Source organism: Delphinapterus leucas, chromosome 8 (genome assembly GCF_059928025.1).
Source record: "Delphinapterus leucas isolate spDelLeu-1000000601 "Yukka" chromosome 8, BTC_Dleu_Yukka2, whole genome shotgun sequence".
Taxonomy (NCBI): domain Eukaryota; kingdom Metazoa; phylum Chordata; class Mammalia; order Artiodactyla; family Monodontidae; genus Delphinapterus; species Delphinapterus leucas.
This window is the reverse complement of record NC_143136.1, coordinates 92286331-92299943: the sequence shown is the minus strand read 5'-3', so window position 1 is coordinate 92299943 and position 13613 is coordinate 92286331. Positions and strand designations below refer to the sequence as shown.

The 13613-nt window shown below is 40.3% G+C and overlaps 1 protein-coding gene across 1 annotated transcript in view; it reads left to right on the top strand.

Moving 5' to 3' along the window:
- THSD7B (thrombospondin type 1 domain containing 7B) overlaps window positions 1–13613 on the top strand; it is a 758467-nt gene that overhangs the window by 347474 nt on the left and 397380 nt on the right. The window contains exons 7-8 of the mRNA XM_022569631.3: window positions 3966–4157; window positions 5776–6010. Coding sequence (XP_022425339.2) covers window positions 3966–4157; window positions 5776–6010 — 427 coding nt within the window. The remainder of the gene's footprint in view (window positions 1–3965; window positions 4158–5775; window positions 6011–13613) is intronic.

Sequence of the window (13613 nt, the reverse complement as noted above, 5' to 3'; positions counted from 1 at the left end):
GTCTCATTGATCCATCCATGAAAATGAAAACAAGAAAGTATAAATGCTCTTCTTTTGAAATGAGTTCTCCCTGTGCAATAGGAAGATCATTATTACCAGTGTAGATGGGCAGATGAGGTTATTCAGGCTCAAGTGCTTTATTTTTGGCTCTTAAATGGTTTAGATGAGACCACAGATAAATAAAGTGATCTGGATAATTATAAGCAGTCTTTATATATCATGTGAACTCGTCTGTGAAGTTGTTGGTGGTTATTTGTACCCATATATGCACAGTAAAGCAAGTGCTTTCCATGGTTATGGCATAAGTATCTAGATTTTTTAGATCAAGAATGCCATTGGGTTTTGGCGGTGTACATCTTTGCAAACAACTTTTTTTTCTTTCCTTCCTTCCTTCCTTCCTTCCTTCCTTCCTTCCTTCCTTCCTTCCTTCCTTCCTTCCCTCCTTCCTTCCTGCCTTCCTTCCTGCCTTCCTTCCTGCCTTCCTTCCTTTCTTTCTCTGTGTTGGGCCTTCATTGCTGCCCGTGGGCTTTCTCTGTCGCGGCGAGTGGGGCTGCTCTTCGTTGCGGTGCACAGCCTTCTCATTGCAGTGGCTTCTCTTGTTGTGGAGCACGGGCTCTAGGTACGCAGGCTTCGGTAGTTGCAGCACGCAGGCTCAGTAGTTGTGGCTTGCAGGCTCTAGAGCGCAGGCTCAGTAGTTGTGGCGCACGGGCTTAGTTGCTCCGTGGCATGTGGGATCTTCCCGGACCAGGGCCCGAACCCGTGTCCCCTGCATTGGCAGGCGGATTCTTAACCACTGTGCCACCAGGGAAGCCCCAAACAACATTTTTTAAAAGGTTTTAAACGTTCCTCTATATTGAGTCCCCCCTCTGTTGTCGGACACCCTGCTGTGTTTGTTGTATAAGTGATTTCTAATCCTTAGACTGTCTTTGAAAAGTAAGTGTTATTATTTCATTATTGCAGATGAGATAACTGAGATTCAAAGAAGGTAAGTGATATGCTCCAGAGGATAAGTGGTGCTGGGCTTCACCTTCAGATACTTAACTGTGTCTGGCTAGGCCACCTGTGACTAGGATCCCATCGTGCAGCTTTTCTTTGGCAAGATTTCTTATAAAATAGCTCACACAAGAATTGAAGAGCCTGCCCATGACTATTAGCTTGGCTTCGCTAAAGAATAACTTATCTGATTGCTCACATTTCCAAATTAGTCCATATCGACAAGCTATCAAAGTGTTGGTGGGAGTATTGACATTTCACTGCACTGTGGAAATGGATATATCAGTTTATGGGAAAGCTTAGGTCTTAAAAAGCATCCCAGCACCAGAAGTGAATACTAAGGGTGCTGAATGATGGATGACTGGGGAGGAAGTTAAATTTAGGTCACGGGAAACCTGAGCATTTGAGAATTGAAGGAAGGCGGAAATAGAACAAAATTGGTGTGTCAGTCTAAGTTATTCAGAATTTGATGTCAAACAACTCTTCCAACATGGGCTTCCTCTTCTCCTCAGGCAGCTTCAGGATTAACTGTCTTCCACATACCTTGTATTTTCCCATCATTATACCTTTGTTGACAGTTGCATTGACTGGCATGCCCTCCCTGATTGCCACCAATTCTCACCCTGTCTCTTTCTCCTTGTTGAAAGCCTTCTGTTCTCAGACTAGTTCCCCAGAGGTCCTTCTCTTCCCTAAATCACTACAGCACTTCTTTATTGAAAACACACATTTGCAACCTGACATTTACTTTTGGACTAGGTTTTATCTTTATGTATTTATAGCTCATCTCTCTTATTAATCATGAGTTCTAGGGGGGTAAATTGTAGTATCTTCACTTATATATTTATCCCATTATATGACTTGGACATGGTATATGCTCATCAAATAGTAGTTGATAATTTTGTAACTCTTGAAGGCAGGGTTTTCTCAAAACTTGTTAGTAAAAATACCATTCCTGGGAGAGGTGCTCCCTAAAAAAGGATGGCGTTTAGTCAAATAAGACTGAAAAATACTACATACCATTTCCATCGAAGGAAGTTTACATGGCAATTGGCATTTTCAACACACACTACTCTCCAGTGGTGAGACCGATTTTACTATTTTAATCTAGGACGTCTCAGTTTCCCCCCCCACTGTTTAAAGTAAGAGCTCTTCGAATATCTCTTATTCATCAAAATGTTCTTTGCAAGACACTGCTTTAAAGTGTTTTTCTATAAAAAATTATCCTCATAATATTCACAGATGTGGAAATTGAATTTTGATTAGATGTAGCTTGTATGTTTAGTTTGACCTGCCTACTTCTGTACTTGGGAAAGCACTCCCCCTAAGCTGTATTGGGTGTGTGTGTGTGTGTGTGCGCGCACGCGCACGCACGCGTGCGTCCATGCACATCCGTGTGCATGTTTGCATGTACTATATACAGTGTGGACTCAACCTGAAAATAGATTGAGACTGAAAAGAGAGTGATTGGAACTGGTCTTTCAGCTCGATTATCTACTAGAATCTCCATTACTTCTCATAATATGCTTGAAAAGTTTTATTTGTACCTCAAGGGCAATGAGCCTGGCCTCATTTACAAATATGAACGCAGATCTTAGGAGGGCACTAGCTTCTCCTCCAGGCAGTCTTGCTCACTGTCAGCTTGTTTTATTTACTTCCTCTGAAAAGGAATATCCTTCTCTTGGAATTAGATATAATATGTCTAATGGGGAAACCAGAATTTTTGGAGTCAGAAAGTTTTCATTTGCTTCCCAGCTCAGGCCTGTGTGACCCTGAGCAAGTTTTCCTTCCAGAGCCACTGACTTCTCATCTATAAAAGAAGATGGGTCAACCCTGTCTGTAAGAGCATCTTATAAGGACAGTGCCTGGCACAAGGAAGATACTGCATAAATATTAGTTATTTTTTGTGTCAGACAGATTGACAGGAGAATTCCATGGGCATAAGTCACAAAGACAAAACTACCTGTCTCCTAGAGTTGCCATTCCACATTCCATGTTGTTGCTTCAAACCATAAATGGTTTTACTATTCTTCATGTCTTCTGTATTTATGAGGTGACTGTGAATGGGGGGGGGCATAGTAAGAGTTGAATTGTTATCTATAAAGAAGAATATTTGAATTCTAAAAATGGTGAATAAGTAACCTAAAAGAGAGCTTAGAAAAAATTCATTGTAATCATTTGAGATATGGAAAAGCAACTTAGAAATGATCCCCTTAGTCTTGTCTGTTATTGATAATTGTAAAACTCCATCCCCCATTATCATATATACGTGTGTGTGTGTGTGTGTGTGTGTGTGTGTGTGTGTGTATTTTGGCTGGACTAAATCATCACATCATCAAAGAGGGAATAGATTAGGGAAAATTTTGGACTTGCTTTCAACTTTTATCTCAACACATTATATAATTTTAGCCACAGATTCATTTCTATTGTGCACATTTACCACTGTGCACAAACAGAATAAAAGTATCACTGTGTGATAATCTCGCTTAAGGTTACATATTTGGAGGTGAAAGCACCCAATAAAAAATTAGACTGATAATTTGCGAGGGGCTGCTGAATAGATTGCTCAACATAAATTGTGGTTTTCAGGCCAAAAGATTCCTCTGACTCCCATTTTGCAGAAATACATGTACCTGTTACACATGGTGTCCATAGCATGTCAATCCTGTCTGTCTCCAGCCATCCATGGCTAAATTGTTCCTGAAGGAAGCTCACTCGTCCCTGGGAAGGATGACAAATCACAGTTTTGATGCTGTATCTACCTTTCTAAATGCCAAATTATCTCCTGACAGTTTTTCTTGAAATAAATATTATGAACGGCTGAAAAAAATAATCAGTTTTTTGCACATTATTGGTTTAGAGACACCAGGTGAAGTCTTCTAAGCTAAACTGAAGTAATAGAGGAACCTAAATGTTCCTGGGATTTGCCTCGATTTTACATTAATCGACATCTGTCTTGCTCTGGTTGACTACAGGAGAAGATGTATCAGGGACTCTCTGCCCAGCATCTCCTCCTCCTGAAGAGATGGTGTGTGAAATTCCCTGCCGGATGGATTGTGTGGTAAGCGAGTGGACAGAGTGGTCATCTTGCTCCCAGTCTTGTTCAAATAAAAACTCCGATGGGAAACAGACCAGGTCAAGGACTATCCTGGCGTTGGCTGGAGAAGGTGAGTAATAGGAAAGGTTTCTGTTCCCTAAATCCAAATGAACAGTTTGCTTTCCATGCATGCCTTTTCTCTCTAATCCTCTAGTTTATCTATGCTGGCTTCCCATATGTATATGACTTGTTTTAGCCCATACTATGTACAGGCCATGGCAATCAGGTGGATGTCAGTTTTCATTATACCTTTTTAGGGAAGGAAACAAGGCTTGGTTGATACACATCCAGCTTCAGATTGCTCATGCAGTTGGGAACAAAATTGGAATATGTCTGGTAAAACGAGTTCTAAATTAGGAATCAAGAGACATGGCTTCTTGACTGGGAGCTGCCACTAACATTGGTAGACTACCTGATCTGTATGTCCTCATTTCCTGCTCTGTCAGTCTGGCATGTGGTGAGAGGGAAAAAGATGAAGGCTGTGAAAACGGCTTTCAGGAAGCTAAAATGTGCTATGGGGATATAAACAGGTGACTTCAGAACAAATTAGAGGAGCAGCTGTTCCTGTCATTTAAAGCAATGGTCTCTGTCCCCAGACACATACGTCATTTCATTTCTTTCAGGCCCTCCCTTGACTTCATCTGCCAACAGCTGAGCTGGGACAGCAGAGCAATATGGCCACTGGCTTTGAGGGACTCCTTTTTAGACAAGATTCTGTCTGTGGTCCTAAGAAATGGGGCCAGGGTCAAGAGGAATGAAAATTTTCATATTCTTAAAGTGCAGTGGCCTCCCCCTCTTGTCTGTTATATTTCTGGAAGGAGAAAAAAGTCAATATAATGGGGAAAAAAATAACAAGAATAACAAAACTAAGGTCACAAGTCTTCCCGAGCATTTGGCCCACTGAATAAAACATTGTGGTGTGGGAGAGTAGGAAAAAAATCAATACTTTAGATAAATACCAGTTTTGACATGGATATAAAATTGTGAAAGAAAAGATAGTAATGAAATCTGATTGTCTGACTCACCCAAGAGTATAAGGCTGCACATTTGTCTGGTCTCCCTGCCAGTGTATAACACATTGTCAGATATTATTTCAGAGCTTAAGGATGGGCTCTCTCCTGCCAAACTTTAAGAGAGATTTCTGGATTTCTCAAACTGCAGTAAAATGCACTGCTTGAGGGAGGATGGATGTCTTAAAGTGGTTCTCTGAGAAACATAATACTGTCTTAGGAAAGAGAGACCATATGTAGGTAATGTGTGTGTGTGAGTATTTGTGTTTGATCTTATATCATTTCAAGGTCATGGGCTATTATATCTAACTGACTAATTTATGTAGGCATAATCATATTAAAATAAAAGCAGATTTCTTTGGAGTTTATCTCAGAGATACATGACACAGAGGTGAGCAGTAGAATTAATTGATTTTTTAAATCTAATTGGCATACCGTTGCCTGTTATTGAGGAGAGAAGGGTGTAATGTATTGTCCTCAGGATAAAAGAACCATGACCATAGCGTCAGAAGTGGGGTGCGGTGGCCCAGGCCTTTGGAAGATTGTATCAAAATGCTGTCTTTCTAGACCATTAAAACAGTGAAAACAACAAAAAATAAGAATGGCAGTAACAACAGCAACAGCAACATGGTAATAACAGCAACAACTCTGTATTCTTTTTTATTTTGATTTTTGCAGGTGGAAAACCATGCCCCCCTAGTCAGGCCCTCCAAGAGTATCGTTCGTGCAATGACCATTCCTGTATGCAACTCTACTGGGAGACATCAGCTTGGGGCCCCTGTTCTGAAGACACATTGGTAACTGCCCTTAATGCAACCATTGGCTGGAATGGAGAAGCTACGTGTGGTGTGGGCATTCAGATGCGGAGGGTCTTCTGTGTCAAGAGTCATGTGGGACAAGTGATGACAAAAAGGTATTATCAATAATTAATTGAAAGTGCATAGGACTATTGCATAGTTGAGTATTTTTAGTCAGAAGCATTTTTCATGCACTGAATATGTCTCAGTCTGTGCTAGAGTAAGAGATTTTTGTTTTGTTTTATTTGACTCTTAAAGACTAAAAAATGTGCCTCAACCAAAGGTAGATACTTTTTTGGTATGTATGCATTAATTAATGGAGAACAGTAAATATAATGCCCACAAATATTGAATCTGCTTGAGTAATCAAACTTTCTAGAGCTGATATCAATATTTTGGGCTCTTTTTCAATCACATAAAGACTAGGTCCACAAGAAGGTAGGTCATGCACTTTGAAAATATGGGGCCGTGTTATACTGTTCTTTAGATCTCATGGACCTTGTCTGCAGTGAGCGATAAATCCATATAGATATTTTGAATAGACTAATCCATGTCCTCAAGTAGGTTTACAATCTCATACCTGCTATACTCTGCACATGGAGATGTAAATTTTTTAAAAACTGTAGGAGAATTTGGACATGAGGACTAGGATATAGATATCAAAAAGGGCCAGGAACAACTGCAAGAGATAGAGGAAAAAGAGTAATTGACTGGAGAGCTCAGCTGTGGGAGTTTCTTCTCCCACATAGACCAAATGAGAAGACATAACTCTTCCTCAAGTCCCTGCAGGAAGGCTCATGAAAAAGAAAATGTAAGGCACCTAAGTCATATACAGAGACTGGGTAACTGGCCTGTCCGTAGAGATTTCCAAGTGGCCATGTTTGAAATAGTTCCCTTCAAGTGATGAAAGACCCCTACTCCAGCCACGGTAGTGATGGGTCAACAGGATGGGCTGGTGCAAGCTTTGGTCTAGTGTCACAAGCTAGGCAACTTAGAGCTGTTTCCCGGAATCTTTAAGTTGGGAAAATGAAACCCTCTCTTCTTTCTATTCATGATGTTCTAAGTATATGGATGGACGGTTGCCATAGCCACGGTCATGCCTGGTGGAAAAAGCAGGGGGAGAGAGTAAAGCTGATGCTCAGAAGCTGAAGCAGAACAAATGCTGGCAGCATCAAGCCCTGGTCCCAGCCCCCCTAAGTACACTCCTGCCTTTCCTGGCAACATAGGCAACTACATTTGCTCTTCTGCCTAATTCAGTCCAATTTGTGTTGCTGTCATGGGCAACTCAAACACCTGATTAATTTCATCTTGGGGGCCCCATGATGATGGGCTCTGGGCCTTATCCACACTGCTATGGAAGCCACTTCAGCTGTGTGTAAGGAAAGTCATAGAAGCTCAGTTAAGGAAATGAACTGCTAACGGCAAGATATAGGGCAGACTGGCTAGATACTGCCGGTTTTGGAGCATTTGATGAGCAGGTGGCTATGAAAATGCAAGGGAAGATGACTATGACTTGAAGTGAAGCACAGTCAGTAAGACTTCCTCTTTTTCTCCTCCTAAATGTGGCTTCCAGAGGGCTGGGGCTGGATAGTCTTCATTGTTGCCACTGCAGATTTTAGAACAGTATCTGACATGTAGCTATTGTCCATAAACATTTTTAGAAGTCATGAATTAATTAGACCTGTGTGTAGGAAAGTAAAAGGGTTTGACGGGGAATGGATATGAATTGCAGAAGTTTGAGAAGCTGACGTTTATCCTTTGCTTTAAGAAAAAGTATTTTATCTACCACGATAAAGTTTGGCAAAGGGGACTACCTTGAAGAGTAATGAACAGATCATATGTATGACCTTCTGCTCTTATTAACTCATAAACGTTATTTCTGCTTTAGCATCCAACTCTAAATTGCTTGTGATATTTTTGGAGCATCAGTTTATATCACTTGTGTGTTTCAACTTACCTGGTATCCACAATACCATGTGGACCGATTGGGTCAATGGGCCGATATAGCCAAACATGGACATTAATGTTTGCGTATCACTTGGATCAGGTGATAATCTAATTCATGGGGTTATGGTACAATCCTAAAAGGCTTATAAAGATACCCTGCAGACAAGAGAGCTCCTTTTATCTTGAAAAGTACTGCAGCCCTGATAATGTTATTTTTATGATGTAAATTTTCAACTGCTTAAAAAAAGATGCATGAAATATTAGCTTGAATATACAAATAGAAATAAATATAGCTTAGGTATAGGAATAAATGCTATGTGAAACGCAGCAAATTATTATTCTTTAGAGTGATGAGAAAATTTAGCATTCCTGAAGTCTGATCTTCTCCCTTCCACAAAACTTTTACCTCTGAACCACAACAGGAAAATTCCACTTGATATGACTCTAATTTGGTTTTTTTGTTAGTAAAGAAGCATTAGAATTGAGACTGACAACTACCAAATACATTATCATCACACTTGAAAGGCTATTTGGACATGAGGGGATGGATTATGTGTTCAAATAGCCCTGTACCTCCTCGTCTAACCTCACGATTATATTGAATGACAATTTTTTATTAAAGTCTCTGAGCCCATCAGCTTATACAGATGTTAACCTAATGATATTTTGTGACCAGAAAAACCACAGGGCCAAAAGTTGATAGTTTAAAGCATAATTCACAAATGCATATGCTTTTATTTGATAATCTACATAAGTAAGACTAAAATATTAACAGATGTTAACTTAATGATATTTTGTGACCAGAAAAACCACAGGGCCAAAAGTTGATAGTTTAAAGCATAATTCACAAATGCATATGCTTTTATTTGATAATCTACATAAGTAAGACTAAAATATTATTACAGTGAATAACCTCCAGTTTTACTCAGTTTTCCAACATAGAAAAATGAATTGCACAGATGTTTTCCCTAACACACACACACACACACACACACACAGAGAGAGAAAGACATTGTTGATTACTTTTTGCACTTTTAATGAGGCTGGAGACTTAACAACCTAGTTTTAATTCTTACTGTATGTCTCCAAACGATCCTGCTAAACAAGAGGAGCCTGCATTGACTTAAGTAAAGTTAATTAAAATTCTTGAGGTTAATGAGATTAATTGAGCTAAGAAAATAATACCCAGTGTCCAGTGAAGCACATAGTGAAATAGTGAGATTATCAGCAAGAGAAAGTATCCTTTGCCTTGCCCTTTCAGAATAATATGCTTTTGCTCTTTTTTATGTGAAAGCTATTGCAGTGGAAAAAATGTCCCTCCATTTGTGAAATCCTTGGGGTGAGGGTAATGGCAATAGAAAGAGGAAAGAAAAAGAAAATATCCTAAAGAAAGAGCGGCCTTCACAGTAGAAAAAAGAAGCATGTCTCCATGGATTGGATGGGCTATCGTAATATGTTTTATCTCTAAACCCACTGCACGGGGATGCACAGAATTCCTTGCAAGTTCTTGCTTCCCAGGGTTGGTGTTCTGGTTTCCACGTAATTGTATAGGTGAGAATGTTACCATAGCATGAGTAATAGAACTGAATCATATCAGAAAATGAGGACTAGCTAGGGCACAACTCAAACAGAAGTGAGAGCTTGTTGGGATATTTGGGGGATTTTGTTTGGTTTTGTTTCACTACCCAATGTGCATTTTTTCAGTTGTAGTGTGCAAAAAATAATAATAAAGATTTAAATCACACAACTCAAAGCCATCCAAAGGTCATGTAAAACACTTTCTGCCTTTCATGGGAAAACACTGGGCATTTGGTGAGATATAGTAATGGCGAGCTCCGTTTACACATTTAATGTTTAAAAAGTTGGCAGGTTGAGATGATCCCTCAGTCCCTGGGTTGGAGGACTGCTCCCGGAGATGGAGCACAGTGTCTGCCTCATGATTATGGACACATAACTGAGAAATGGCAGATCTTTGTAGCTCAGTTTGATGCATTTCAGCACAGGAACTAAAACCTACAGCGTGACCAAGAGGCAGTCATTATGAAATACTCCAGTGCAAGTCCAGGAAAATATATGTGTTGAAATGAAGTGTATTCACCCTTTTAACAAGAGTGTTGCCAATCTAGAATCAGAGTGTTGCACGAGAGCAGGAAGAATAAATTATGACAAAAGGCAAGAAGCCATACTGTGTTTACTCACTAAAACATGAATCCATATGTTACCCTGCTTTTTAAGGCTTCAATTTTGTTTTGAAAATGGCTGGATAAATTTGCCTAATATTCCCAGAGATTTGTCTTCAGCCTCCACAGCATAGAATACTTGTCAATCATTCACTTACTGTTACTAGATACTTACACAGCATTAAGATCTGGTATTTTTAAGATATGGTATGAGATGGAATTCTACCATCAAGGCATTCAAAATTAGTGTATGTATAACGCATGCCCATGTGCATGCACACACGCACAAACACACACACAGAAAACCAGCAACGCAGAAGATATCAAAAGGTTTTTCTTTTTAGTCAGTGACAATAAACAATACATAAAATAAACATTGTAGTGTTTAGAAGTGGAGGACACATAAGTTGCTAATAGTCAAGGAGAGTAGTTTTGGAGATTAAGAGTAAATTTAGGAAAATTAGAAATGTAATAATCCGAACCAAGATGGCGGAGTAGAAGGACGTGTGCTCTCACTCCCTCTTGCGAGAACACCAGAATCACAACTAGCTGCTGGACAGTCATCGACAGGAAGACACTGGAACTCACCAAAAGAGACACCCCACATCCAAAGACAAAGGAGAAGCCACAATGAGATGGTAGGAGGTGCGCAATCACAATAAAATCAAATCCCATAACTGCTGGGTGGGTGACTCACAGACTGGAGAACATTTATACCACAGAAGTCCACCCACTGGAGTGAAGGTTCTGAGCCCCACATCAGGCTTCCCAGCCTGGGGGTCCGGCAACGGGAGGAGGAATTCGTAGAGAATCAGACTTTGAAGGCTAGTGGGATTTGATTGCAGGACTTCGACAGGGCTGGGGGAAACAGAGACTCCACTCTTGGAGGGCACACACAAAGTAGTGTGTGCATCGGGACCCAGGGGAAGGAGCAGTGACCCCATAGGAGACTGAACCAGACCTACCTGCCAGTGTTGGAGGGTCTCCTGCAGAGGCGGGGGGTGGCTCTGTCTCACCGTGAGGACAAGGACACTGGCAGCAGAAGTTCTGGGAAGTACTCCTTGGCGTGAGCCCTCCCAGAGTCTGCCATTAGCCACACCAAAGAGCCCGGGTAGACTCCAGTGTTGGGTCGCCTCAGGCCAAACACCCAACAGGGAGGGAGCCCAGCCCCACCCATCAGCAGTCAAGGGAATTAAAGTTTTACTGAGCTCTGCCCACCAGAGCGACAGCCAGCTCTACCCACCCCATCAGGAAACTTCCACAAGCCTCTTAGATAGCCTCATCCACCAGAGAGCAGACAGCAGAAGCAAGAACTACAATGCTGCAGCCTGTGGAACAAAAACCACATTCACAGAAAGATAGACAAGATGAAAAGGCAGAGGGCTATGTACCAGATGAAGGAACAAGATAAAACCCCAGAAAAACAACTAAATGAAGTGGAGATAGGCAACCTTCCAGAAAAAGAATTCAGAATAATGGTAGTGAAGATGATCCAGGACCTCGGAAAAACAATGGAGGCAAAGATGGAGAAGATGCAAGAAATGTTTAGCAAAGACCTAGAAGAATTAAAGAACAAACAAACAGAGATGAACAATACAATAACTGAAATGAAAACTACACTAAAAGGAATCAATAGCAGAATAACTGAGGCAGAAGAATGGATAAGTGACCTGGAAGACAGAATGGTGGAATTCACTGCTGCGGAACAGAATAAAGATAAAAGAATGAAAAGAAATGAAGATAGCCTAAGAGACCTCTGGGACAACAATGAGGCATCACCTCACACCAGTTAGAATGGGCATCATCAGAAAATCTACAAACAACAAATGCTGGAGAGGGTGTGGAGAAAAGGGAACCCTCTTGCACTGTTTGTGGGAATGGAAATTGATACAGCCACTATGGAGAACAGTATGGAGGTTCCTTAAAAAACTAAAAATAGAATTACCATATGATCCAGCAATCCCACTACTGGGCATATACCCAAAGAAAACCATAATTCAAAAAGACACATGCACCCCAATGTTCACTGCAGCACTATTTACAATAGCCAGGACATGGAAGCAACCTAAATGTCCATTGACCAACGAATGGATAGAGAAGTTGTGGTACATATATACAATGGAATATTACTCAGCCATTAAAAGAAACAAAATTGGGTCATTTGTTGAGATGTGGATGGATCTAGAGACTCTCATACAGAGTGAAGTAAGTCAGAAAGAGAGAAACAAACATCATATATTAACTCATGTATGTGGAACCTAGAAAAATGGTACAGATGAACTGGTTTGCAGGGCAGAAGTTGAGACACAGATGTAGAGAACAAACGTATGGACACCAAGGGGAGAAAGAGGCGGGGGATGGGGATGGTAATGTGATGAATTGGGTGATTGGGATTGACATGTATACACTGATGTGTATAAAATTGATGACTAATAAGAACCTGCTGTATAAAAAAATAAATTAAATAAAATTCAAAAATTAAAAAAAAAAAGAAAACTCAGATGAGAGGTTGGGGTAAATGACTTTTCAAACCAATTTTAACCCTACAGTTCTGATTCTCATTTTTTAATTTATCTTTTATTGGTATGTACATTATCTCAAGAGTATAGATAGGACTATATACAAAAATAAATGTAATTTTGAAAGGTTGCATGCAAGTATATTTTAATTGAATCAACAACAACAAAAAAAGAAATGTGATGATCCTGGGAGAGGTAGACAGCATGTAAATAGAAGGGAGGAGGAAGTTGAACCTCTAATGAAAAGGTCAACATTATTGGGAAAAGAAATGAACAAAAAGACAGTTTCACTCCTAAGAGAATATTTGGCACCTATCAGACCAGGGATCACATTTCAGGAAAGCCCTCAGTTCATGGTCTCTATAAAAGCAGTGTAACCTGAGCTTGACCTTTGCCATTGAGGGTATGATACCGTTTCTCACTTGTGGACCTAGAAGAAGAACACAGATAGAGAAAGGGCACCATGTCACGAAGAGTTGACATTGTGCCCAGTTAATATTTATTGTGAGTGCTGTTAATAAAGTATAAATTGAAAAGTAGGCAATATCAGTTCCCCAAAAGAGTTTAACACCACACACACACAAAAATAAAAATAAAAACCAAGAGACACAAGAACACTTTGGGAGGTGTTGGATATGTCTATTACCTTGATTGTGGAGATGGTATCACAGGTGTTTGCATATGTCCAAACTCATCAAATTATGCAAATAGGTGCAGTTCTTTCTGTATCAATTCTACCTCAATAAAGATATATCTAAAATATTTTTAAAAAAAGAGATTAACACCTACTGCTAATTGAAGTGAACAAAGTCCCTGCAGAAAAAGCCACTCTCCCAGAAAGCCTGAAACCAAACCAGCACCGCAAGCATCTCTGAGCTATTTGTGGATGTCTGAGTGAGTGTGTCCTAGCTGGCTCCCTGCACCCCCAAGCCCTGCTGCCCCGCTGAGCACACAGGAAAATGACATTCCTCACGTTGTACTTTCATTTCCAGCTAGACACCAGGAGAGATTGGAGAGGAGATAGAATAAATAGCAGTTTAATTTAATTTTAGGAGCTTTCAGGGTACGAAAAC